This window comes from Panthera leo, chromosome D4 (genome assembly GCF_018350215.1).
Source record: "Panthera leo isolate Ple1 chromosome D4, P.leo_Ple1_pat1.1, whole genome shotgun sequence".
NCBI lineage: Eukaryota > Metazoa > Chordata > Mammalia > Carnivora > Felidae > Panthera > Panthera leo.
The window spans coordinates 92,985,259-93,010,877 of NC_056691.1; the positions used below are offsets into that span (position 1 = coordinate 92,985,259).

The 25,619-nt window shown below is 63.0% G+C and overlaps 1 protein-coding gene across 2 annotated transcripts; it reads left to right on the plus strand.

Moving 5' to 3' along the window:
* The first annotated feature begins 16 nt into the window (after nt 1–16).
* Nucleotides 17–24,197, plus strand: RABL6 (RAB, member RAS oncogene family like 6). 2 transcript variants are annotated; one of them, XM_042912067.1, is made up of 15 exons: nt 19–388; nt 8,578–8,712; nt 10,379–10,426; nt 12,391–12,443; nt 13,374–13,465; nt 15,234–15,374; nt 15,740–15,845; nt 18,436–18,539; nt 20,536–20,840; nt 21,054–21,204; nt 22,063–22,257; nt 22,327–22,555; nt 22,860–23,031; nt 23,380–23,438; nt 23,526–24,197. In XM_042912067.1, the coding sequence occupies exons 1-15, from the start codon at nt 259–261 to the stop codon at nt 23,715–23,717; spliced, it is 2,112 nt and encodes a 703-aa protein (XP_042768001.1). In that variant the 5' UTR covers nt 19–258; the 3' UTR covers nt 23,718–24,197. The 2 variants fall into 2 exon arrangements, with proteins under 2 accessions (XP_042768000.1, XP_042768001.1); XM_042912066.1 differs by having other exon boundaries at nt 17–388; nt 22,063–22,555.
* The last annotated feature ends 1,422 nt before the right edge of the window (nt 24,198–25,619 follow it).

Genomic DNA, 25,619 nt, shown 5'->3' on the forward strand with positions numbered 1-25,619 from the left:
CTTGGCCCTCGCGGCGCCCCGTAGCCGCGCGCCCAGCCGAGCCGACGCCAAGATGGCGGTTCTGACAGACGGAGGGCGGCCGCGCCGGGGGTCCCCGGGGCTGGAGCGGAACCGCCGCGGCTGAGCCCCCGAGCTGCCCTCGAAGCAGGCGCCCGGCCGCCGGGACCCGGGACATGGTGCGATCCGCGCCGGGTCGCCGTCGTCGCCGCCGCCGCTGAGCTCGCGGGCCGCGCCAGGCTCGGACGTGGGAGCGGGAAGATGTTTTCCGCGCTCAAGAAGCTGGTGGGGTCGGAGCAGGCTCCCGGCCGCGACAAGAATATCCCCGCCGGGCTGCAATCCATGAACCAGGCGCTGCAGAGGCGCTTCGCCAAAGGGGTGCAGTACAACAGTGAGTGCAGGCCGGGCGCGCTGGGTTCCTGCCAGGGGACGTGGAAAGGGGGGTCCGAGGGCACGGGTGGAGGAGGGCGCTGTCCCGCAGGGTCCGCAGGCCCGGGCTTTGGCGGCTGGGACTTGGCAGAGACCAGGGCCCTGTCGCGCCCCCAGGGCCTGGCGGTCTGCGGGGAGATGTGGCAAATCCTGTTGCTCCGTGTGAGATGTGCTGAGCCCTTACCTGTGGCAGGTACCCTAGGGGTGTTCACTTGGGCTCGGGAGGTGATGTCGGGAGGTGATGCCAGGCTGGAGACGAGGTCCTGGAGGACCCAAGGGGCCGGAGTGGGGGCGCCTGGGCCCGTGGCGTTCCCCTCTGACCGGTGGGTCATTCCCGAGGAATACGGGCACGTTAAGAAATCTGTGCGTTTCGTTTGCACGGTAAAATTCATCCAGGCGGTTCCCGGTGCGTTCTGCGGTGCCCTGATTGGCCCGGATAACCTCGTCCAAGAGTGATTCTTATATAACGTGGGGAGAGCTCTGTGGTCTGTGACGCTTGAAGGGGTGATGGGCTCCCCGTCAATGAACCACGTGACAACCTGCCCAGGGGCGGTGAGATCCAGCTGGATGTGGTGGTTTGAGCTTTGGGATTTTTCTTTGTAGACTTCGCATTCAGTTTGAAGAGAATATCATCTACGCCACGCGTTCCTGCCCCCCTCTTCTTTTTTTTTTTAAGAAGCATTTGTAAGGGATATATTTGGAAAAAGCTCCAGAAGGCACAGAGACTCTTATTGTAGGAGACTTCTCTTCCCCCGAGGGAAGGAGGAGTTATTTTCAGACGCCCTCAGAGCCCAGGACGTTTCCAGTCCTGTCATAAATTATGTAAAATGTATAGCTCCTGAGGCTGATGGTCCTCTTGGCCTCTTTTAAGGTTTTCCATCTGGCTGGCCTTTTTCTAGCATTACTTAAAGGACTTTTATGTTCTCTGGTTTTAAATTGTTTTCCTTTCAAGTATTTGCATATATTGCTACAAGATTTTGGGTTCCTCCCTACCCCCGCCCCCTTTGCCACTTTAAGGGGAACTTTCTGGTCCCTATGATGACATATTGAGGTGGTAACGTGCAATATTAAACTAATTAGAAAGACCTTTGTGCAGGTTTAATTTCTTTACATTTATTTATTTTTGAGAGACGGTGCATGAGTGGGGGAGGGGCAGAGAGAGCGAGGGAGACCCAGAATCTGAAACAGGCTCCAGGCTCCGAGCTGTCAGCACAGAGCCCGACGCGGGGCTCGAACCTGTGAACCACGAGATCATGACCTGAGCCAAAGTAGGATGCTTCACCAACTGAGCCAACCAGGGCCCCTAAAGACCTCTGTGCAGGTTTTAAAGAGAGGTATTTTAGATGTAGGTGTATTCAACTCTCAATTTTGTATGTGTTTGTCACATTCAGAGAAGAGAATGGTAAGTCGAGTTACTCATTTGTGCAAAGCTTTAGAATTTCCATTTGGCTCCCTTATTTACTTTTATCACTTAGAGTATTATTTTAAGCTTAATTCTAGTTGTGTGGAAATCAGAGCTGGAAACTGTAAACTTTTCACCTTCTGAGAAGCACTCCCTGACGGGCACATCCCCTGGCGAGGGTGGTTAGGAAAAAGGGGGAGGTGCCATAGAGTTGTTCCAGAGAGGTGAACCCAGCCTCGGGTGGTTGGGGGACAGGCTGTGACTCCCTACAACTGCAGCAAAGGTGGAGAGATGGAGAGAAATCTCATTTAGAGGGAGATTGGCCCAGTAGGTGAACAGTGTGCAACGTGGAAACTTTGATTTCCTTCATTTATTTTCCAAAATACCTTATTTAGGGGAAACCAGCCAGCAATCTGATGACTATAGGTTCAAGATATTTACACGCAAGGGCTGATGGTTTCCAAGTGTATCTGTTGCCTCTTACAGAACCTTGTCTCCTAGGGCAAAGTTTTCTTTTAAATTGCTGTGATAATAGAAGTGATTCATGTCATATATGCAAGAGCCCCAGCACACACATCAAACTTAGAATCAAACCTGAATGAGACGTTGAACCATAATTATAGTTTGAAAGTTAATTGCGTTCAAAGTGGAAGAAAGGATGTTACCTGACTTGGTCTATCCTTTCTACTCTGGACACGATTTACTGGCCGCGTTTAGTGAAGAAGCTTGAACTGGGGCACCTTCCCAGGTCAGGAAACGCCAGTCGTAATGGAACTTGTCAGGACTGCACTCCTCACAAAGACAGCGTCCAGACACTGGGACAGCCAGAGTCCTGGCCAGTTGGATCTCAGTGCTAGAATTTAGAAATGGACTTAAACACTTTCTCACTGAAAAACCTTCTGAAAGGCTGATTTCAGGGTGAGAGCTTTTCCAGGGTAAGAAGGAAACGGCTTTAAAATCATATCAAGACTGTATGAACAGACAAGTCATGCTTGAAAAAGAACCAAAGGGGCGCCTGGGTGGCGCAGTCGGTTAAGCGTCCGACTTCAGCCAGGTCACGATCTCGCGGTCCGTGAGTTCGAGCCCCGCGTCAGGCTCTGGGCTGATGGCTCGGAGCCTGGAGCCTGTTTCCGATTCTGTGTCTCCCTCTCTCTCTGCCCCTCCCCCGTTCATGCTCTGTCTCTCTCTGTCCCAAAAATAAATAAAAAACGTTGAAAAAAAAAAAAAAAAAGAAAAAGAACCAAAAAGAACAGCTAGGAATGAGAAACACGGCCGTTAAAAGCGAGAAGCCAGCAGTCAGGTGAATCAGCGTAATAACCACACTAAGGAGAGAATTCACACCTGGAAGAGAGTTGTGTGGCCCAGGAATGGAGCACACATGGGGTACGAGTTTCACACAAGATTAGCAAGAACGGGGAAGAAGCAATATTTGAGGGAACGAAGACAGGGTTTTCCAGAATCCATGAAGTACGTGAAACTCCCAAGAAGTCCCCGTCCAGGGTTTTAAAAACATCCTGCGAGCGTTTCAACATCGAAGTCCAGGAAGCAGCCAGAGCCCAGCCCGCCTTCAGAGGAGCAGCCCACACGCCACCGAGGCAGCAGTCCCGTTTGCGGCCTGAGGGAGGTCCTCACCCGAGGAAGCAGTTACTCGCGAGTGTGTGTGCTTCAGCTCGTTTGCAGTCTGAGCTGGACCGTTTGCTGTACACAGACGCCCGCTGAAATAATACCAAGGGTGTGCGCCGGGCCGATGGAAACGGCGCTCGGGACACAGGGGTGGGGTTCAGAAGGCTAAGGTGAGCGCCGAGACCGGTGAATATGTGGGGCGAGATCCAAGCAAGTGCTGGTCGTGGCCATCACCGCGATGGTGACTAACATGGTCCAGGTGGAAGGAGGGACTGAACCCCTGGAAAGCCTCATGGAGCCCCGGACCGAGCCGATCCGAGTTAAGGCATTGGAAAGGCCTTGCGCTGTTTACAAGGAAGATAAAGAGATTAATTAACTTGAGATGTATCACAGCAAATGTGAATGAATGTTAAAAATTTAAGTTACTGGGCGGGAGCGCCTGGATGGCTCAGTCCGTTGAGCATTCCACTCTTGATTTCGGCTCAGATCAGGATCCCAGGGTTGTGGGATCAAGCTCCGTGTCAGGCTCCGCACTGGGCATGGGGCCTGCTGAAGATTCTCTCTCCCTCTGCCCCTCTCCCCGGTGCTTGCTCGCTCGCTCTCCCTGTCTCTCGATGAATGAATGAGTGAATAAAAATAAATTTATTTATTTATTTTTTTAATTTTTTTTCAACGTTTTTTATTTATTTTGGGGACAGAGAAAGACAGAGCATGAACGGGGGAGGGGCAGAGAGAGAGGGAGACACAGAATCTGAAACAGGCTCCAGGCTCCGAGCCATCAGCCCAGAGCCTAACGCGGGGCTCGAACTCACAGACCGCGAGATCGTGACCTGGCTGAAGTCGGACGCTTAACCGACTGCGCCACCCAGGCGCCCCAAAATAAATTTAAAACAATACAATTCAGTGATCATGAACACCCCACGTACTTGTGGTCACTGACTTAGGAATACAGTTTGAAAATTTAGGAAAAGAACAAAGAATAAGCCCCAAGAAAGGAGAAGGAAGGAAATGACCAAGAAAAAAGCAAAAACCAGTGACTCTTTTTTAAAAGAATCAATTGAAATGTTCACCAGAATGTAACATGGTGTGTGTCTGGTAAAGCAGATTCTGGAGAGATTGATAAAGAAAAAAGACAAATGTCACGAGTGATCAAGAGTACGCAACTATAACTGCAAGGTTTTAAAATACAAAACGTTCTGAATAATTTTGCGCCAGTAGAACGAAAAACTTAGAGTGGGCAGTGTCCTAGAGAATGGCCCCTAAAGCCGACCCTGAGAAATACAAAATCTGACATCAGAGAGCCGAGCATCACACTGATGGAGAGGACACAGAGGGCAGGGGCACTCGGCCTGCTTCCTGCACTTGGTAAATCCTGCTGCCAAGACAGAGGAGGACAGTACCAAAAGGGCAACCGTCCAGTCCTGTCCATGAGCACAGAGGGAATAACCCAGTGAGAAGCCAGGAAATCGGATCTAGAAAGTCATCAAAATATTCATAACAAACCATTGTATCGAGACCAAGTAGGACTGCCCAGGAGTGCACAGATTAATAGAAAAGATACATTCCACGCTTTACCAGCGGGTTAAAGGAGAAAAAGCATCATAATCTCAGTAGGTGCAAGAAGATCTGATAAAATTCAACGCTCATTCGTGATTTACAGAAAATAAAAAGAGAAAACCCACTTTTTTTAAAGATTTTTATTTTTTAGTAATCTCTACACCAACATAGGACTCGACCCCACAACCCCAAGATCGAGAGTCACATGCTCCACCATCTGAGCCAGCTGGGTCCCCTGAGAAAACCCACTTGCTAAGAAGCAAACTAGGAACAGAAGGAGCTTCTTTTACCTGTTCAAGAGTATTTACCAAAACCTGCGTCCGTATGTACTAATGAGACATAGGAAGCGTTTCTTTTCAAATCAGGACCAAGGCAAGGACTCCCCTCTTTCACTGAGCTTTCCACTAGGATATAGAATTCCACCCAGCACAAGAAAAAATACAAGTGTGGAGCAGGGGCAGATACGTGCCCTTCTAAAGGGAAAAAATTAACATAAAAATAATGAATTTTCCCAGGGTGCCTGAATGGCTCAGTCAATTAAGCGTTGACTCTTGATCTCAGCTCGGGTCTTGATCTCGGGGTCATGAGTTCAAGCCCCACATTCGGCTCTGCGCTGGGCATGGAGCCTACTTTAAAAAGGTGTGTGTGTGTGTGTGTGTGAAGTCTCCCTTTGTTGGGACACTGTTATGTGTAGGAAATGGACTTCTCATGCCTTCTTTACCACAGCGCCCAACCTCTGTTTCTGGCAGCGTGATAAAGTTAGTAAGCTGAACAGCCCTTCCCTTAAAAAACTTTAAAAAAAAAATTTTTTTTTAATGTTTATTTTTGAAGGAGAGAGACAGAGTGTGAGTGGGGGAGGGGCAGAGAGACAGGGAGACACAGAATCCGAAGCAGGCCCCAGGCTCTGAGCCGTCAGCACCGAGCCCGATGTGGGGCTCGAACCCACGAATGCGAGATCATGACCTGAGCTGAAATCGGACCCTCAACCGACTGAGCCACCCAGGCTCCCCAAAAAGCATTTTAAAAGTTTGAATAAAACATTTAGGGAAACGTCGACGCGTCACTCAGTTCTGAACTCGGATAAAGGTTGTGCAGCTGTCTAGTGCACGTTTCTGAAAAGCAAAGGGGGTGATGTTGGGAGGGAGGCCAGCTCTGAAGCTGCCTTCTCCCTGAGGCACCTGCCTGACCCTGGCTGGGTGCTGGTCCCCGTGGGGCAGGAGGGAAAACCCCGAACCCATTCTAGAAGGGGCCTCTCCCAGGAGAGCCCCGCCCAAAGCCGGGTCTGTGCAAGCCCAGGGGGTGACCTCCAGGAGGGTTTGCGTCTGAATCATCCGTGTGGTCCCAAAGTCTGAAATGGAGGATTTACTTAAGGCCCTCCCAGGTTGTTAGCGTTCCGAACGACGGGCAGAAATACCACAGGTGCCTTCCGACGGCGGCTCCAGCCCAGACCCGGGAGAGGCTCCGGGGATAAAGTTCCAAGAAACCGGAGCTGCTGGTGGGAGATCAGGAAGCCGGCAGACACAGCAGCGGGAGCAGGGCAGGCTGACGGCAGGCCCTGGCGGCCTCAGGGGATCCGGTCGTGCACGTCAGCAGCACCGTAACAGCTCTGAGCGGCGAGGTCGCGACGCGGAGCGCGGGAGCGTTCTGTGGTGCATACAGCGTCGGGTCCCCTGCGCGCCTGAAACTAACGACGTGTGGTGTGCCGGCTGCCCCTCAGTGACAAAGTCAGTACGTAGAGAGTGTTTGAAGAAGTGGAAGAGGTTTCGGGAAGTAAGCGGGAATCCGAAGAGCATAGAAAAAGGCCAAGTAGGTTTGGAAAGGAGCCTGCCCGGGAAGCTGAGACCAGGGAAAGCGCCACCACGAAGTGAGAGTCTGACGCCATCAAAAGCAACATCCGGAGAGGGAAGGACAGCCAGCTCCTGGCCCGCCGCCGGGACGCGCTGGGGGCTCCGCATCCGTGCTCCCGCCCTCGGGGTGAGCTGCGCATGGTCTCTGTCCACCCACCCTCACCGAACGCGTGTCTCGTGTGGGTCCTTAACGTGGGGGGTGCTCTCCTAAAGCGACACGCTTCCTGCAGGGTGTTCAGGCTCGTGACAGGGACCCAGGGCATCCCCAGGGCTGCGCTGACAGCACAGACACGTCCTGGTGGCTCTCCCCGGTTCTGCCGGGTGTTTGGCTTCTGGCTGGAATCGCGTCTAGACTGCCCGCGGCCTTGAGGGCAGTGGCTTGTTGTGTCCCATCTGGTGATGGGATAAAGTGGGAGCAAGAGGAACGCCCCTGGTCTGACTGGAGGTGCTTCAAGTTGAAAACAACTACCACGTCCTGATGGCAGAAGCTGGGGGTGGGGTGGGGGGGGAGTTGATGTCCTGATGGCGGAAGCTGGGGAGGGTGGGGGGGAGTTGATGTCCTGATGGCAGAAGCTGGGGAGGGTGGCGGGGGGGTGGGGTGGGGGGGGGAGTTGATGTCCTGATGGCGGAAGCTGGGGAAGGTGGTGGGGGGGGGTTGGGGGGGTTGATGTCCTGATGGCGGAAGCTGGGGAGGGTGGCGGGGGGGGGGGGTGGGGGGGGAGTTGATGTCCTGATGGCGGAAGCTGGGGAGGGTGGAGGGGGGGTGGGGGGGAGCTGACGTGGTGACCACGCTTCGCGGGATGAGTAACGAGTGTCCGAGAACAGGGGGCCTTGGAGCAGGACGGGTTGCAGGAGAAAAAAGCCAGGCGGCTGTGGGGCCAGGCCAGGGCTCTGGACAAGCCCCTGCTGGCCTCACCCAGCCCCAGGCTATGAAGCACCATCCGCCGTCCACACTGCTGCGCCGGGCACCTGCGCGGGGCCCAGGAGCATCGCGGGGTCCCGGCGCGGGCTGCCCATCTCATCCACGGCTGCCCCGCCTGCCCCTCGTGTCCCCGCACTCGCTGCCTGTGGGCTCGCTCACTGCCGCGTGCGCACACCTGGCACACGGCCGCCACGTAAATCCGTGTTGGACCGGTACGGCACGGAACACGGGCTTGCTGCCGTAACCCCACGTGTGTGGCCTGGAAAGTGCTGGCGCTCTACAAAATTGTGTGCTAAAAATACCAGGGCTGTGAGAAAGTGGGTTAAGAGCAAACTACCAAAATCTAGGGAGCCTCCTGAGAACATCAGCTGCCGCCCGACCCCTCCGGCAGCCTGACCCTGACCCTGACCCTGTGAGTCAGGGGTCCCCAGGACATCTGGCTCTAGGCGAGACCGCTCTCCGGCAGGTGTGAAGTCCGAGCCCGGTTTGACTCCATCAGCACGGCGGGGGGGGAATGTTTCGGGGTCGTGGACAGGGAGGGAGAGCAGAGGGGCCGGGCTGCCGGGACACGGACGGTGTGGTCTCGTCCACGGGCCGAGCAGGGGCCCGACCCCTTGCGGGTGGTCTCCCAGCCAGGCCGCTCCCCGGCGCTGGGCTCCTCCCTGCTCGCCAGCCACGCGGGCCACGCTCTGTGTGGAAGGAACATGGGTGGCACGTGGGCTCCTGTCGGTGAAGTTAAAGTCTGCCGTTGGTTTGATTTGTTTACCCGATCTGTCCTCCCCCCCCCCCCCCCCCCCCAGTGAAGATTGTGATCCGAGGAGACAGGAACACGGGCAAGACCGCGCTGTGGCACCGGCTGCAGGGCAAGCAGTTCGTGGAGGAGTACATCCCCACGCAGGAGATCCGGGTCACCAGCATCCACTGGAACTACAAAAGTGAGGGCAGGCTGGGGGCAGGGGGGCGGGTCGAGGGTCCGCCCTCCCGAGTTGGGGGCCAGGTACCGCATCCTTTGTGCGGTCGGGGCTTCTGTTGAGGCTCCCTAGGCCTCGGTCCCTCGGAGACGCCTCCCCGGCTGTGGTGTCCTCACAGAAACCCCGGAGACCTTGAACACAGAGGGCCGCAGTGGGGGCGCCCGTTAAAGCCGTGCTTGGGTTGTCCCGAAATCCCCTCCCGCGGGAAGCTGCTCCAGAGACACAGACGAGGCAGTGGTGGGGGCGCCTCGTGGGGGACTGTGCCAAGACCCACTCGGTTCTGAGACCCTAGAGGCCACCAGAGGGCTCCAGTTCCGGGTTTAACACATGTGACGCATCAGGGAGTGCCGGGGGGCGGGGGGGCTGCTCCCGTTACAGCCGGCACTGCGCCCACATACGCTCCACCAGCAGGAAGGACCCCTCTGTCCCTTTGAGCCCCGCCCCTTCACCTTTGCAAGGTCAAGGTCACGCGACAGATAGAGCACGGGGCACCTCGAGGCCCCTGGTCGCAGCTGAGCTGCAGGCGCTGTTGCCCCCGGGACAGTACGGCGGCCCTGTGGGCGGCAGGGCAGTGGCTTTGCGGGTTCAGAAATCATGAAACCAGAGTCCTTTGAACCATTTTAAACATCCGTTTTTGTTGGAAAAAAAAATGTAGTTGTCAACACACGGGGTCTTTGTGGAAGTTCCCGCTTCCCGCCACGTCCCAGGACGGCTGCGTGGATCGGCGCCACCCCAGTCATCAGCTGGGGCTGGCGGGGCCTGAGGGCAGCCACCCACGGCACCCCTTCCCAGCAGGGGTGAAGCTGGCCGTGCCCCTCAGCCTGGGGCAGGTGTGTGGCAATTCCCCACCTCCCCCTTTCCCCTCGGAACCCGGGGTGGAGCGGCGAGCCACCGTCCTGCGCTTGGGCCCTGGGCCCGGACTGGCCGTTCGCGGGGTCGGCCCCCTGGGTCCCCCGCACCCCTCCCAGGTCGAGCACCGCCAAGGAGGGTCTGAGGGTCTCTTCCCTGTGAGGAAAAGGCAGAGCACAGAAAGGCCAGTAGTTCTGAGCAAGCCTGGCAGAGGTGTCCCGACGACCTGCACGAGGGCCCCTCTCCCCTCAGGGGCCTGTCCTGGACCACGGGTTGGGTGGAAACTTGATGCCGGGGGGCCAGCTAGAGTGGGCCCACGTCCCGGGGAGTGAAGTTGAGGCCGGTTGCTGGGTGAGAGTCGGGCCTGAGCACCATCAGGCCCACCGAGGCCTGACCCAGCACCCAGAGCCTGCTCCCCAGGTGCACCTGCAAAGAGCACCTGGCCATGTGGACCCGGGCCAGGGACAAGCCCGCCCCAGGGACACCCGCCGGAAATGGCTGGCATGACAGCTGAAGACAGGCCAGGATTGCTCACTGCGCCTTGAGCAGGAGCCTGAAGGAGCGATGAGTCTCCCTGCCGTCCGGGGAGGGGCCGTGGGGGGTGGGGCGGGGAGGCTGTCCTTGGAGAAGGTGCTGAGGGAGGAGCGCAGTGTCTCCTGGCGGGGGACCCACCCTTGAAGAGTGGGAACAAACCCGGACACCTGGGCAGCCCCTAAAAGCCCCTCTGCCCAGAAGGTCGACGGTCATGTCGGGCACTAATCTTTGTATCCCCCCGTCGTAGCCACTGACGACATCGTGAAAGTTGAGGTCTGGGACGTAGTTGACAAAGGTAAGTCCTGTCTCTTTATTACGAGTACATTTTCCTGATGCTTCGTCCGTTCTGTGGAGCAGATGTCCCCCCTCCCCCACGCTCACGCTTTGGGCGTGTCCTTGTGTGAGTCACGGAACCTCTGGGTTCTCCGCAGCCGCAGGGCGGACACAGGAGTGTGTGACCAGAAGGTCTGCCCCCAGGAACAGCCAGGGGCTGTAGGAGGTCTGGGCTCGTGCTGCTCCCCTGAGTTTCTGCATCTGAGGCCGCTCCCTCCTGCATCCAGGGTGGTGGGGCGGACGCACAGCAGTGACCTGTAGGGACCTCGGCCTCTGCTGCTTAAATGTGCATTTCACGCACTGGGACAGAGCACGTGGCCGTGGGGCAGACACGGACCGGCAGCGGGTGGGCCCCAAAGCCAGATGCCTGCACGAGGCTGTTCCAGAAGCCCTTCCTGCGGTGCCCCTCATGTAGTGCCCTGGGCCCGGAGCTGAGGACCAGCTCCTGGGCTTCTGAAGCTGCCACCCTCTAGGGGCATGCGCCCACGTGACTGCTGCCCCATGGTCGCTGACGGCGGTGGTGTCTCTGTGCTCTCACAGGGAAGTGCTCCAGCTGTCAGGACCACACCCCAGTGCGCCTGGTGAGGGGGGCGGGCATGCTCCCCCTTCGGAGCCCTCTCCTTCCCTCCTCTGTGTTTCTGGGCAAGAGCCCCTATTCCTCCCTGGTGCCGGTGCCCCGTGTGTGCCCTGTGCTCCCGAGCACGGTGTCACCCCTGGCCTGGGAGGCTTGCCGTAGCCACAGGTGTCCTCAGCGAGAAAGGACAGTCTGTCTTCTGTGAGCTCTGGGTTCTGGTGCCGAAAGTGCACACCCCTGTCCCCTCACCATCGTCTTCGGGTTTAGGTGGGTGTAGGTTCCCAGGCCCGACCCGCTGCTGTAGGACAGCCTGAGGGTGAGCGGGAGCTCCAGGCAGGCCAGGAGGCTTAAGCCGCGGGGCCCCTGGTGAGTGCTCAGCATCCCTGAAGCTCCGTGTCGCCTGGTCCCCTCCACCACCCCAGCCCGTTGCTTGTGGGACAGGGTGTGAGCATGCACAGCAGCAGAGGACATCGGGTTTGAGAGCCTGGTGGGAAGTGCAGAGTGGCAAGGAGGCGAGGCCCGGCGAGTCTTGGAGCGCCCCGAGAAGGGAGGGCACCTGGGAGCAGCCTCGTACCCCAGGGCAGCGGAAGCTCACCGAGAGTGTCGGTGGTGCTGGGATGCCGCCCTGTGGCCTGGAAGCGGCCACCAGGAGGGCGCACTGTGGCCAGCTGCCGTCAGACAGGGACCGCCCGCTGCGCCCCATGGGCCCCAAAGGCGGTCAGAGGGTCAAAAAGAAGCTGTGGGGACAGGGAGCAGCTGGTGTGAACGCGCCCAGTCTATAACGGTGATGGTGTGGAACTCTATTCCTCAGGACCCGCTGGAGTTGGCTTTAGCTCCTTGGGGCCGCTCAGGGCCGGGCCCAGCTCGGCCGGCACCAGCACCAGCTCAGGGAGCCTCTCTGGCCTCCAGTGCAGCACCTCACAGGCTGGGCCGTGCCAGCCTGCGCCAGCCGGCAGCGCCCTTTCAGGGCTGGGACCTCTGTCGATCCGGGAAGGAAGTGCCCGAGTTCGAACCAGAGCCCGGGTGGGGGCTTTAGGGCGACCTTGCTGAGCGGCCCCGAGCCCTGCCGGATGTCCCTCCAGTCTAGGCCAAGTTCTTGGAGCCCCTCAGGGCCTCTCCTGGTGGGGTCGGCGGCTACAGCTGCCAGGAAGGTCTCGGTAGGGTGGCGGCCGCTTCCTGGCGCTGGTGGGTTTGCTCCCGTGCCCGCTGTGGGGGCGTGGCTCCCCGGGCCTCCTCCTCAGTAGAGTACGGCGCCTGCTGGAGGTGGGGGCCGGGCACAGGGTGGGATGTGGGGAGCCGCGTGCCTCCCTGGAGCCACAGTTCCCTCTGTGACTTGTCTGTCTTCTGACCAGGGAAGTGCAGGCGGCGAGGTGACGGCCTGAAGGTGGAGAACGACCCCCAGGAGGTGGGTAGGCCGCGTCCGGCCACGGGGCCCACCGCTCAGATGGGGGTTGGGACCCTCCCCGGGACTCCAGTGGCACCAGTCGGCCCCACTCCTCGTGCGAGCCTGCGCCGCCCACGGCTGTATTTGGGGATGGCTGGGCCTGCCTAAGCTGCTGGCCTGCAGGGAGTTTGAGCTGCGGGCTGTCGAGGTGCACTGGTCAAACCGTGTGGCCCCACGCGCACGTGGGCACGAGTGTGGCTCTGAATGGGCTCTCGCTGTGGCCACCACTCTTGACACAAAGAAGTCGGGCAAACCGGCACCCCTTCCCTTCGAGGGAGGCCTTCACGTTGTTCCCAAGGGCCCTGCTCTCTGTGTCCTCCTGCCCGTAGATGGTCTCACGATTGGCAGGCAGCCTCCTTGATCCCCTCTAGGGCAGGAGGGTTAAGTGACCACCTGGTCCAGGCCCGTCTGGCCCTTTGTGTGACACTTTGCCCCTGGCCCCAGCACCGCAGCCTGTGTGCGTGCAGCCCGCGGCCCTGTCTGTGTGCTCTGGAAGGTTCTTTGCAAGTGTCTTCCTCAGTTCTGGAATGTACACCTTGCAACGGGGCGCCGGCTGCTCCAGCCCGCTCGTCCCTCTGTGTGGCGTGAAGTCTGTGAGGCCTGCGGGTGGGATGCTGTTGGCCGGTGGAGAAGGCCCCGATCAGAGACAGAGCTGATGTGGCCCCGGAGCCTGAACTGTTCACTACTAGACCTTTTGACGCAAAGTTTTCGGACCCCCACCCTGGATAATCTCATCTACGTGGTTTTTTTTTTTTCCCAAAACGAAAATAGCTGTTGTCTTTTCAGATTGTGAAAGTCCTGTTCAGCCATTTCCAGGAGGAGACCGGGTTCTCGCCCCTGGGACTCTGCCCGGAGCACCCTCTCTTACGCCCAGTTCTCTCCTGTCCCTAGGCGGAGTCCGAGATGGCCCTGGACGCCGAGTTCCTGGACGTGTACAAGAACTGTAACGGGGTGGTCATGATGTTCGACATCACCAAGCAGTGGTAAGGGGGCACTGGCCGGCAGCGGCCGTCGAGGCTCCTAGGGCCTCGCCACCCGGAGGGCTCCCCCTGCAGCCCAGCGGGCGGTGGTTACGCCGGCATCGCGGCTGGTGCCAGACCACGGGACCCTGTCCGTGGTCGTCGTGGGCTCCAGCAGTTCAGCCGCCGGGAAGCGGAGGCCCAGCCGTCTCTGGACGTCTCTGTGTGACGGGCGGGCGGGCCGGGTGGGGGTCACGGCCCCGGGGGAGGCGCCCCTCCCACAGCCCACGGCCTTCCCTGAAAGTACCACGCGACGTCTGGCGGGATCGAGCGACCGCTTGTTTGGGGCTCCCCGAGGACACGCCCCACATCCTTTGATCACGAGGGGGCGCGTAGCTAGAATCCCAGCGAAACGCTACAGAGCAGGCTGCGGGGAGGAGCGTGGGAGCGGGCCACACGGGCGACACGAGCGGACTCCCCGGTCCCGCCTCTGCATCAGCCCAAGGTGGGGGCTGGCGAAAATGGCCTGTGGGGTCTAGCTCCGCCTTGAGATTCTCGTCACCGCATACGTAATCCCGCCACGAGAGGCTGGCACGGGCGTCACTTGGTGCCGGCCGGGTTTTCCTCAGGGCGCTGCACACGCAGATTCCGTCTTCGGGACACAGGCTCTTATACACGCATCCGCAGACGCTGCGTTTATCTGAGGGCACGTTCGCGCACGGTCGGAGGCGCCGGCCTTGCGCGGGTCAAGCTTTCACTCTCGGGAACCCGGAGGGTTCAGGCCCAAGGGATCTGATGGGGCCTCCCGTCAGCCCTGCGGCCTGCGGGGATGCGGTCCCTCCCGCCGGGGACCGATCACTAGCACGTGCATGGGAGGCCCCTGGGTGGCAGCGGGCGCACCTCGGAAGCGTGCAGAGCAGGGCGGTGGCCCCCACGGACAGACGTGCCTGTGCGAGAGGCGGCCACCCTGCTCTCCCGGGGTCGGCGCCAGGGAAGGCCGGCGTGTCTCCCGAATGAGCCGCAGTGGTCCCTGCCGCCAAGGCACCTAGAGGTGGTTTCCCCGCCTAGAATCTGCCAGGGCGCAGCTCTGGGTAGGCCCTCGGCATCCCCGAAGCTCCCCGCGGCCTTTGCCCAAGGCCAGGAAGGACCACTGGCGGGGGCGGGAGTGGGGGGGGGGGGTGGGGTTGCCGTGTGTGAGGGGCAGCAGGAGCCCGCCCGCGGGCCTGGGGCAGGGACGGCAGGGGCAGGTCAGCCCGGACGGGAGCAGCCGCGGCGCCCTGCTGGTGGTGCCGCTCTGTCCGGAGCCTTCCCACGGCCAATGAGAATGGCTCCTCTGAGCCCTCGTGGGGCGGCGGCGTTTTCGGTGGACCGCGTGGGCCGGAGCCAGGCCCGCGTCGCTGGGCCCCGTGGCCTCGGACAGAATGCCGGAGACGGGCCCCAGGGCGGGAGGCGGATGCCCTTGGTCCTTTGATGACGGTTTCAGTTACTGCGCCTCCCGGGAAAATGAAGTCCAGTCTGTCAGCACGGGCGTGCGTGTCCGCATCGTGCCCGGTGGCGGTCTCTGGGTCGGGACGTGCTTCGCACCACGTGTTGGCCCCACGGGGCAGCCGTGCCCCACAGGGGGTGCAGAGACACCTCACCAGAGGGACTCCCAGGAAAGGAGGTCGAGAGAGGCGGGAACCAGGGGAACCGAGGGCTCGGCCCTCCCGGCTCCGTGCGCTCCGGGCGAAGTGGCGGGTAGTCGTGTCACAGCTGACCCCGAGGACGTCTCTCCTCACCTGTACCCCCTCAGGACCTTCAACTACATTCTCCGGGAGCTTCCCAAGGTGCCGGCCCACGTGCCGGTGTGCGTGCTGGGGAACTACCGCGACATGGGCGAGCACCGAGTCGTCCTGCCCGACGACGTGCGTGACTTCATCGACAACCTGGACAGGTGGGTGGGTGGCCGGGAGACCTGGCACCTGGGACGCCCTCCTGCCCTCCCTCCTGCTCCTCGGACTCGAGGCCCAGCCGCGTCCCAAGGGGCTCAGACTCCTCCCCCCTGCTCCAGCAGGGGCCCTGCTGCGGGCAGCGAGGGTCAGAGAGCGACTGGCAGGGGGTCTGCCGAGGGCAGAGTGGCTTCCTGGCACCAGGCAGGCCGGGTCGGGGCTGGGTGTCGGGGTGATGCGGTGAGGCCCCCCTCGGGGGCGTGGAGGGCTGGCCGGCCCGGGTGTGGTCCGCGTTCCGGAGGGGCTGAACCACTCCCCCCCCCCCCCCCCCCCCCAAGCCTCTAGAACCTTCTGTTCCCCCTGCACACAGGCCCCCGGGCTCCTCCTACTTCCGCTACGCCGAGTCCTCCATGAAAAACAGCTTTGGCCTGAAATACCTTCACAAATTCTTCAACATCCCGTTCCTGCAGCTCCAGGTGAGTCCATCCCCCGGGGGTCGAGCGGCAGCGCTCCGCCCGCAGGTGCCGTCCCAGCGCAGGGGCAGGGCCGCCCTCCCAGCAGAGCCACAGCCGTCTGCCTGGAATGCCGCCGCCGTGAGGGCTCGCCGTGCCGGTGCCGGCGGCCCCGTGGCGCCCGCTCCCTCCCCCTCTGTCCCCCTCCGTCCCCCTCCCTCCCCCTCCGTCCCCTTCCTCTGCTCTGCTGCTAGCCTGAGACCCAGGCCTTTCTAGAATTTTCACAGATGCGGCTGCAGGAGGATGCAGGGTTCCTTAAGATGTGTCAGGCCGTCTCTGACCAACAAGCCAGGAACTAGACGTGCGGGCCGGCGGGTGCCCCAGCCCCTCTCCCCCTAGACCCACCCTGACCCCTGCCATGGGCTTTCACCAGGCCTGCTCGGGTCCCTCTGCCCCGTGTGGGCACGGCCTGCCCCCGAAGGCCCACAGGAGGGCTCTGCTCCCCGGCTCCTCTGACCCCGCCGCGTGGCAGGGGTGGCCCCCCGCTGGTGCGTAGCTGCGGGGAGAGCCCCGCCACGTCTCACCCCCACACACACCGCGAGCACAGTGCCTGGTATGCAGCCTGCTGAGTCCAGGAAGCACGCCTGCCCTGTCTCGTTTCCTCCCTCCCTTCCTTCCTCTCCTCCCTCCCTTCCTTCCTCTCCTCCCTCCCTTCCTTCCTCCCTTCCTTCCTCCCTCCCTTCCTCCTTCCTTTCCTTCCTTCCTCCCTCCCTTCCTCCTTCCTTCCTTCCTTCCTTCCTTCCTTCCTTCCTCTCCCCCTCCCTTCCTTTCTCTCCCTTTCTCCCTTCCTTCCTCCTTCCTTCCTTCCTCCTTCCTTTCCTTCCTTCCTCCCTCCCTTCCTCCTTCCTTTCCTTCCTTCCTTCCTCCCTCCCTCCCTCCTTCCTTCCTTCCTTCCTCTCCCCCCTCCCTTCCTTTCTCTCCCTTTCTCCCTTCCTTCCTCCTTCCTTCCTTCCTCCCTTCCTCCTTCCTTCCTCCTTCCTTTCTTTCCTTCCTTCCTTCCTTCCTCCCTTCCTCCTTCCTTCCTTCCTTCCTTCCTCTCCTCCCTCCCTTCCTTTCCTCCCTCCCTTCCTTCCTTCTTCCTTCCTCCTTCCTTTCCTTCCCCCCTCTCTCCCTTCCTCTCCTCCCTCCCTCCCTTCCTCTCCTCCCTCCCTTCCTCTCCTCCCTCCCTCCCTCCCTTCCTTTCTTCCTTCCTTCCCAGACTGAGAGCGAGTGGGGGAGAGGGAGAGAGAATCCCAAGCAGGCTCCACACTGAGCACAGAGCCTGACATGGAGCTTGATCTACGACCCTGGGATCATTACCTGAGCTGAAATCAAGAGTCAGACCCTTGGGGCCCCTGGGGGGGCTCAGTTAGGTGTCCAACTTCAGCTCAGGTCATGATCTCGCGGTTCGTGAGTTCAAGCCCCGCGTCGGACTCTGTGTGGACAGTTCAGAGCCTGGGGCCTGCTTCTGGTTATCTGTCTGTCTCTCTTTCAAAAGTAAAACAACATTTTTTAAAAATTAAAAATAAGTAAATAAAAGAGAGGGACACTCAACCAACTGAGGCACCCAGGTGTCCCTCTGTTTTCTTAATAAACGTTTTACTCCGGAGCAATGTTAGGTTTACACAGAAGGGACAGGGACGGTGCAGAGGGCTCTCACACCGCCCGCTCAGCTTCTTCGGTACCTCCCTCCAAACCACAAGCAGCGAGGGTCCGCCGACTGCCACACGCTGCCCCCCGGGGTGTCCCGCTCAGGCCCGGCCCCACCTCCCACGTAGTCCTGAGCCTGCTCTGGGCTGTGCGATCGCCATGAGCCCCGTTCAGGGTCGAGGCTCTGGGCTTTCAGGGAGAAGCCCGCAGAGGCGACTGCCCTTCCGGGCACGTCGCGGCAGGACTCGTGACATCTTGTCCCTGGGATGCTGGCCCGCGGCCCCTCTGCAGCCACAGTGGTTTCCATTCTTCGTCCAGAAAGGCGTGGGCCTGCCCGGGGAGGTGGTGGTCTTTCCTCTCCTGTCCTTCTGTCTTTGGAAGGAAACCAGGGCCCTGCAGACAGGGTGGTTGCCATTTGCGGCTGAGGGAAGGCTGGCGTGGGCCCATTTCAAGGCAGTGGCCGCGGTCACTGCACCCTGCTCTTCCTCCGGGGAACCCGCGTCGTTGTCATAGATCCCTGTAGCTACGACCCGCACACCGATGCGGAGGGGTCTCCTGTACCTGGCGGGCCACACCGCGTGTCGTGTCGCTGGAGCAAGCGGCAGAAGGTTGTGCGGCGGAGGCGCTGAGCTCCGGCCCCACAGCCGCATTCACTCGTCGGAGCCGCCTGGACCTCTGGGGCCGCGTGTGGGCGGGGGTGCTAACATCAACGGGGCCGGGGGGTGGGGGGTGCTAACATCAACGGGGCCCGGGGGGGGGGGGGGGGGCGGTGCTAACATCAACGACCTCGTCCTCGGAGCCACGGCGAACCGCCTGGGTGTCGGACGAGGCCTCGGGCGCCATGCCCCGTGCTCAGCTGCTGCTTAATCCCTCGAGGGCTGGCCGAGCAGGGACACGAGGCTGAAGGGGTCTGCTTCCCCCGCAGAGAGAGACGCTGCTCCGGCAGCTGGAGACGAACCAGCTGGACGTGGACGCCACGCTGGAGGAGCTGTCGGTGCAGCAGGAGACAGAGGACCAGAACTACGACATGTACGTCGGCCCGGGGGCCGCCTCGGGTCAGACCTGCAGGCAGGCTCTGCGGGAGCACCGAGGGCGGGCTCGCCACGCACGCCTCTGAGCGGGGGCGTGCCTAGGAGACGGCAGCGAGGAGAGCCCCCACCCGGTAGACCCGGCAGCTTGGGCCGGTCGTGTTGCTCAAAAAACCCGAGTCGCTTCCTCCTCGGGTGTGGCCGTGCACGGACTGGAGCGCGGGCAGGGGGAGTCCAGGCCCCCGAGGGGAGGGAGAGGAGGGTGGCCTCGCGGTGAGATCAGCCCCGCGGCCCTCCCCGTTCCCTGTATCGGGGTTCTTCATCATTTGACGCACAGCAGCAGCCTTGCTTTCTAGAACAGGCAGCTTACGTGTCAGGTGGAGCCCACCTCACCTCGGAAGCAGAGGCTCCCTGGGGACGGACACCCTGAGGCCCTGCCCCCTCCCCATGCCCACCCGGCAGATCGGGGTCAGGCCTTAATTGACCTGACGGGCCCCCGGGGGGCCCCAAGCTGACAGGGGTAACCGGGGTACAGCTGACCGTCCGTTTGCCAGACACGGTTGCCGTTCTGGGCCACGGTTCCCGCCACCCCGGGCCGAGTGTCCACCCGAGCCCCTGGCGAGACTGGCCGTCCCCGATGTCTTCCGCTGGGGCTGCCGTGGGTTTGAGTTCGGTTTCCCAGATCGATGGCGATGTAGGGTCGGGCTCTCGGAGGCCTGACTGGGGAGGCTTGTGGGGCAGGAGTGGGAGCTCGGTCCTCGGCAGTGGAGGGAGAGCGGTCCAGGGCAGAGCGTGTGCCCTGCCGGCAGCGTGGCTGAGTGGTGCTGAGCGCCCCTGTCCGCTACGTGCTCCGGGTCCCGTCCGCCCTCCACAGTTCCCCGGGGAGGCACGCGCTCTGGGGCAGGTGTGACCTGAGCTGCCCCCGAACGAACAGATGCTCGCGTTTTGTTTGGTGCGCAGAGATGGCACGTAAACGTCGGAGCTGAGGCGGGGCACGCTGCTTCCCGGCCTGGGCTCCTGTCCTGGGAGTGCCGGCACCCCAGTGGGTGTCTGTCCCCCCCCCCCCCCCCCCCCGGGAACTCCGAAGGGCCTTAGGGTCTCCCTGGAGCCAGATCCGTTCGCTGGTTCTGGAACCGGCTCCAGCGGTTCTGGGGGAGTGAGTTTTCACACACTTGGGCTGCTTGGCCGGTCCGGGTGGGAGCCCCACCCCGGCGAGCAACTGCCCTCGCCGTGGAGCCCGTCCCGGGGTTGACCCGCTTCCGTCAGCTCCTCTGGCCGAGAGCGCGGGCACCCGGCACCACCCGGCCCCCTGCCCCCTGCCCCCTGCCCCCTGCCCCCTGCCCCCTGCCCCCTGCCCCCTGGGGTGATGGCAGCCGGAGAGTCCCCTGCGCTCACCCCACAGCCAGCCCCGGCATCAGGCAGCACTGCCAGGGGCCTGGCGGAGACGTCTCCGCCACGCTTCCTGGAACATGGGGGATAGGCCGCCGCAGACGTGGGCGGGCAGTCGGGTTCCGCCCTCGCCCTGCCCTTCTTTCTCACCTGCCCCGGAAATCCTAAGTCGGAGGTGCCGGTGCCCAGGGAGCTCAGCCAGCAAACGGGCCAGCTCTTCACTGCAGACCTCCTGTGGGGAAGCCGCCACGGGGAAGGCGTTGCCACGGGCTGGTGGCACTCCCCACGGCGGCCCACGAGCGGCAGGGCTCGTCACTGGCCCCAATGGGACTTGGAGCCCCTGGTCTTGGCTGCTCCCTGTGTCGGGGGTCGGGGGCCTCCCCACCGCAGGTCCTGTGTCGCGGGTGGAGAGCTCAGGGCGTGAGCCAGGGGGCTGCCACACCTGCCTATCAGCGCCCGCCGGCACCTCCCCTGTGGTGCTCTGCTTGAGGCCTGGGGGGCAGGAGGGCTGGTAAGCCCGAGGGTGAGGACTCTGCTGTCACCCGCAGCTCAGAGGAAGAGCCCCAGGGGAAGGCGGGTTGCTCACTGCCTGCCCTGTGTCCCCCCAGCTTCCTCGAGATGATGGAGGCACGCAGCCGTGGCCACGCGTCCCCACTGGCCGCCAACGGGCAGAGCCCGTCCTCAGGCTCCCAGTCTCCGGTGGTGCCCCCGAGCACCGTGTCCACGGGCAGCTCCAGCCCCAGCACGCCCCAGCCGGCCCCACAGCTGCCCCTCCAACCCCCCTCGGCCTGCCCCTGCCCCCCAGCCCCTGCAGAGGCCCCACCGCCTCCCGCAGCCCCCGCCCCGCGGCGCAGCATCATCTCGAGGCTGTTCGGGACGTCGCCAGCTGCCGAGGCGGCCCCTTCATCCCCAGGTGAGCCCCGGGAGCAGCTCTTCGGGGTGGGCGTGACGGGCGATGCGGCGGGGCGCCCGGCCTCCCTGGCCCCGTGAGCTTGGAGACCGGGAGGGGGTCCCCGTCCTTCCTCCCGGCCAGGCAGCCCCACGGCCGGTCACCTACGTACAGCCTGGGACAGGCCCGGCGGGGGCAGGCGTTGGACAAGCGGGAACCGGCCTGTGCTGTCCACAGAGCCAGCCCCGGCCTCAGAGGCCCCGGCAAAAGTCCAGAACGTGGAGGATTTTGTTCCCGAAGATGGCCTTGACCGCAGCTTCCTGGATGACACGGCCCCCCGGAAGGAGGAGAAGAAAGTCGAAGCCAAGGTCTCACAGGACAGTGACAGGTGAGAGCAGGGGCCGGGCGGGTCGGGGCCCTCAGCCTCCCCTCTGCCTTCCACATCCCTGGGTGAGCAAAGAGGACAGGCCTCACCGGTCCGGCAGGACCTCGAGGGAAGGGCTCAGGGAAGCTTCCACGCTCCAGGAGGAAGCCCGCTCAGACCAGCCATCGGGCTGCTGACTGGGGGCTGGACCTGGGGCCCGTCCCCCTGCCACAGGGAGGGAGCAGGTGGCCCGAGCCGGCATATCTGTGGTGCCCCGTGACCTGCCTGTCCACACGTTCTTGGGCTGATGCCATTTGAGAGCACTGGCGGAGGGGCAGCCTGTGAGGGCTCCCCGGGAGGTTGGGCCCGGCAGGGGGGGAGAGAGAGAGAGCGGTTCGGGCCTGGCCGCCCCACCCCTGCCGCTCACCCTTGTCACGGGTCCCGGGCCTGTCCCGCGCGGGCTCCCCCGCGCCACACTGACCCCAGGTCAGACCCGCCGGTCCCTCCGGGAGCGAGAGTAACAGAACGGAGCCGGCAGCCGAGCCCCTCCACACCCACACCCTTCACACTGCACGTAAACGGAGCAGCCCCCCCCCCCCCCCACGGCTTCCCGGTGTGTGGCGGTATCCCTGCCCCTCCCCCGGGCCCCCACCTCGCGCCCCCCGTTCCGCCAGCTCGTGCCACTTTCCTGCCACACCGGTGGGTCCCCTCCGTGGCCCGCGTCCTCACGCAAGTGCCGAGCGCCAGCGGTAGAGTGGCTCCCGGCCCGGTGCCCACACCCGGCGGAGAGGACATCCAGAGGTGTCCGGGGGGCGCAGGGTGGGAAGTCAGACTCTCCGTACCCGCCTTGTGTCGTCTGACCGCCCTGCCCCTCCTTTGCAGCGATGGGGAGGCCCCGGGGGGGAACCCACTGGTGGCAGGCTTCCAGGATGACGTGGGCCTTGAAGACAGGCCGCCCGCGGGCCCTGTCCCCAGGAGAGACACCACTGCCAGCGAGGAGGAAGCAGCGGGGATGGCGGGGCACACCAAGGCCACTGCCGCGACCCCCCAAAAGTGCGCCGAGCCAGAGACCAAACGGTACGTGGAGGGGATGCGCCCTGGGGTGGGGGCGGCCGAGAGCCCCCTGACCTCGTCCTTGTCCCGAAGGCCATCCACACAGGCCTCGAGGCCACCTAGGGCCGTGGAGTCCCGCCGGCCAGGTGTCCGCAAGTCCCACCGCCAGGACCCCTCAGGAGGCCGCGAGGAGAAGAGGGGTGAGCAGGTGGCGTCATCATCGTCATCAAGTGACCCCGAGGGGCCCATCGCCGCTCAGATGCTGTCCTTCGTCATGGACGACCCTGACTTCGAGAGCGACTCAGACACTCAGCGGAAAGCGGTGAGGAGGGGACGGTCTCGGTGGGAATGGCAGGATGGAGCAGAGAGGGCCAGGTGACGACATCCTGGGTTGAGAGCCCCAGACCAGCATGTGACCCCAGGGCGGGGTGCTGGGGCCCAATCCCAGGACAGCAACCACAGAAAGGCTGCGGTGTCCCGGCTGCCACACCCGGGCCCCGCTGGCCACCCCAAGTCCAGGCTGGGCGTGGGGGCCCCCGAGGTGGCTGTCACCTGCCCGAGAAGCGCAGGAGCCATCCCGCAAGGGTCACGTGACAGGTGGCCACCCAACCCGCCCCCCACTCCAGGAGGAGTTCCCGGTGCGAGAGGACCTCTCTGACGACACGGACGAGGACGCCCGCCCTGCCCAGCCGCCCCCACCCCCCAAGCCCCCCGTGTCCTCCTTCAGACTGAAGAATGACTCGGACCTCTTTGGGCTGGGACTGGAGGAGACGGGCCACAAGGAGATCAGTGACGAAGGTAGTTGAGGGGCTGGGGGTCCCACCGCCACCTGCCGAGTGCTTGCCCGGGAGGTACCTGGCGGCCGGGAGAGGTGGCCTGCTGCGTAAACCCCTGGAGCACCCATGGCTCCCTGTGGCCCTGGGCCCCGATCTGCAGTGTCACCTGGGACACGTCCCAGAAGTTCCTTGTCCCCCAAAGCGGAGGAGTGGGGGTTGTGGTGGGTCGGCCCCACGGCGAGAGAGCGCCCCGGCCGCCCCCGTAGCCTGGTAGTACCCCTGTGTGCTCTCCAGCCGGTGCGGCCCAGCCCGGGGCGACAGGGGTGCACTGGGGAGGCTGCGGGGCCCACGCGGTGTCTCCTCTGTGCAGAGAAGGAGGGCAAGCCTCCCTCGAAGGAGAAGAAGAAGAAAAAGAAGAAAAGCAAAGAGGTAGGAGCCCTGCCTCCCACCTCCGGGCGCCCGCTGGGCAGTGTGGGGTCCCGGCGTCCACACGGCCTGAGCCACCCCCCTTCCCAGGAGGAAGAAAAGGCCGCGAGGAAGAAAAGCAAGCAGAAGAAGAGCAGGGACAAGGAGGAGGGCAGGCCGGAGCGGCGGCGGCGGCCCAGGGGCACCACCGAGAGGACCGCAGCCGACGAGCTGGAAGCCTTCCTGGGGGGTGCGGCGCCGAGCGGCCACCTCCGCGGGGGCGGGGACTACGAGGAGCTCTAGGCCTGGCTCCGCCGACGGCGGCCCGGCGCGGGGATGGCCGCGGACCTGCTCCACACTCGCTGGGGAGGCTGGGCCCGCCCTGCACCGAGCCGGCCAGCGGGCAGCGGGCAGCGGGCAGCGGGCTGGGCCGTGCGGGGAGCCGGCCCCCAGCGCTTCTCAGGGATGGGACTGAGGCCGAGGAGGCCGCAAGGCTGTTTACAGGGCGGGGCGCGTCCTCGTCACCGGCCGGCTCCTGCTTGCCCCCGGCCCGCCGCGCTCGCTCTCCTGGGCCCCCCACGCGCGGGCGGGCTCCGCTTCCTGCCCCTTTCGGCATGGGGGGCAGACGCCAGGCGGCACTGGCGCCTTTTCCCGGGCCCAGGGTCCAGCTTTGCACCTGCGCTCGGGCTCGCTGCCGGCCAGGCCGGGAGGTCGTCAGACACTGTTTCTCTCGTTTTCCTCCACCACTCCACTCTGACCATAAAGCTCTCCTGTTTTACTGCGTCTGTGTGTGCTTCTCCCTGTGAGCCGCCCCGCCTGTCCCGGGTGGCCCTGGGTTGGTGGGCAGGTCCTAAGTGTTCCCTGTCCTTCTCCCGGAGAGGCAGCTGCCCCCCCCCCCCGCCCCCAACCCATCGGAGGCCTTCTGGCACCACGTGGCCCAGGGAGCTGACCTGCAGGAGACTTCCCGGCAGGCCCGGCCCCACGTGTGCCCCGTCTTGTGCAGGCTGGCCAATGCAGCCATTGTCCTTCACGCCGGTCCCAGCCCCCCCAGGCCAGGGCTGGGCGGCTGCACCCAGGAACACCCGAGGGCCTCTGGCCTGCCGAGGGCAAGCGTGCATCTGCTCTGCCGGCCTCTGGAAGGCACCGTCCTGTCCCAGCCACCGTTCTGCCTCTAGCCCTGCTGCATACCCTGCATACCCCGGCCCCTCTAGCTGCCAGCAGCGCCCACCCCCCACCCCACGGTTGCCATGAGAACCAGGCACACAGAGGGAGGCGGGAGTGGTAGCCAGGCCATCCCCCTGTCGGTCTGGAAAGCCTCCCCTACCCCAGTTCCTGTGCCTAGACTAGTCGGTTTCTCACCCTGGAGGCTGCAGGCAGGGGCTGGGGACCAGACACTAAGCTGACGTGGTAAGGACTTCCTTCAGCCCACAGCCTACAAGATCTCCTGTCCTCGTGGAGCCCAGTAAATGTGCGGATCAGGCTGGCACGAAATGAACTTGCCCAGGGCCCTGGATCTAATGGACCTACGCGGGGCAGGTCTTGGCCTTTGGAGCCAAGGGCATCCATGACTCAACCCTCCGCAGTTAGACGGTTCCCCAGCTCAGCATCTGGTTTGGAAGGGGCTGGTGGGACTGGAGAATGGAGATCACCACGTGGTTTGTAAGTGGCCCACGTGCAAACCTGCCCAGGGCAGTGACAGTCCTCCACGCACCTCGACTCTGATCCCAGGGAGCCTGGGAGCGTGCCCTTGCCCTGTAGAGCCCCGGCAGCCTGGGGACAGGAGGGCTGCAGGCCCCGCTCAGCCGTGCCCATCTGGCCCCAGGAACCTTCAGAGCTTGGCACCTCCGGCCTGGCAGAGCAGAGCAGGGCCCAGCGGGGCTGGGAGCAGCCCATCTGCTCCTGCGAGGCCTCGGCGGAGGTGTGAATTCCGGAGCTTGGGGCTCCTCCAGGGTCCTGCTCCGAGGCCACCGCCAAGTCACCAGGTGCCCCCGGGGTGGGGGCTGGCGGGACCGGCAGGCTGCTCCCTGCGTGTGGGTACCCCGGTTGGAGCCCAGGCCCGCACCCTGAGAACGAGGGAGCGCTTTTCAGCTGGCGCTCGGCACAGCCCGACCAACTGCCAGCAGGCCACACGGGTCCCAGGCCCACCGCACGGCCCCTTTAAATGCGGCCCCGCCGGCCGCCGCCAGGGGCAGCACTGAGCAGCCG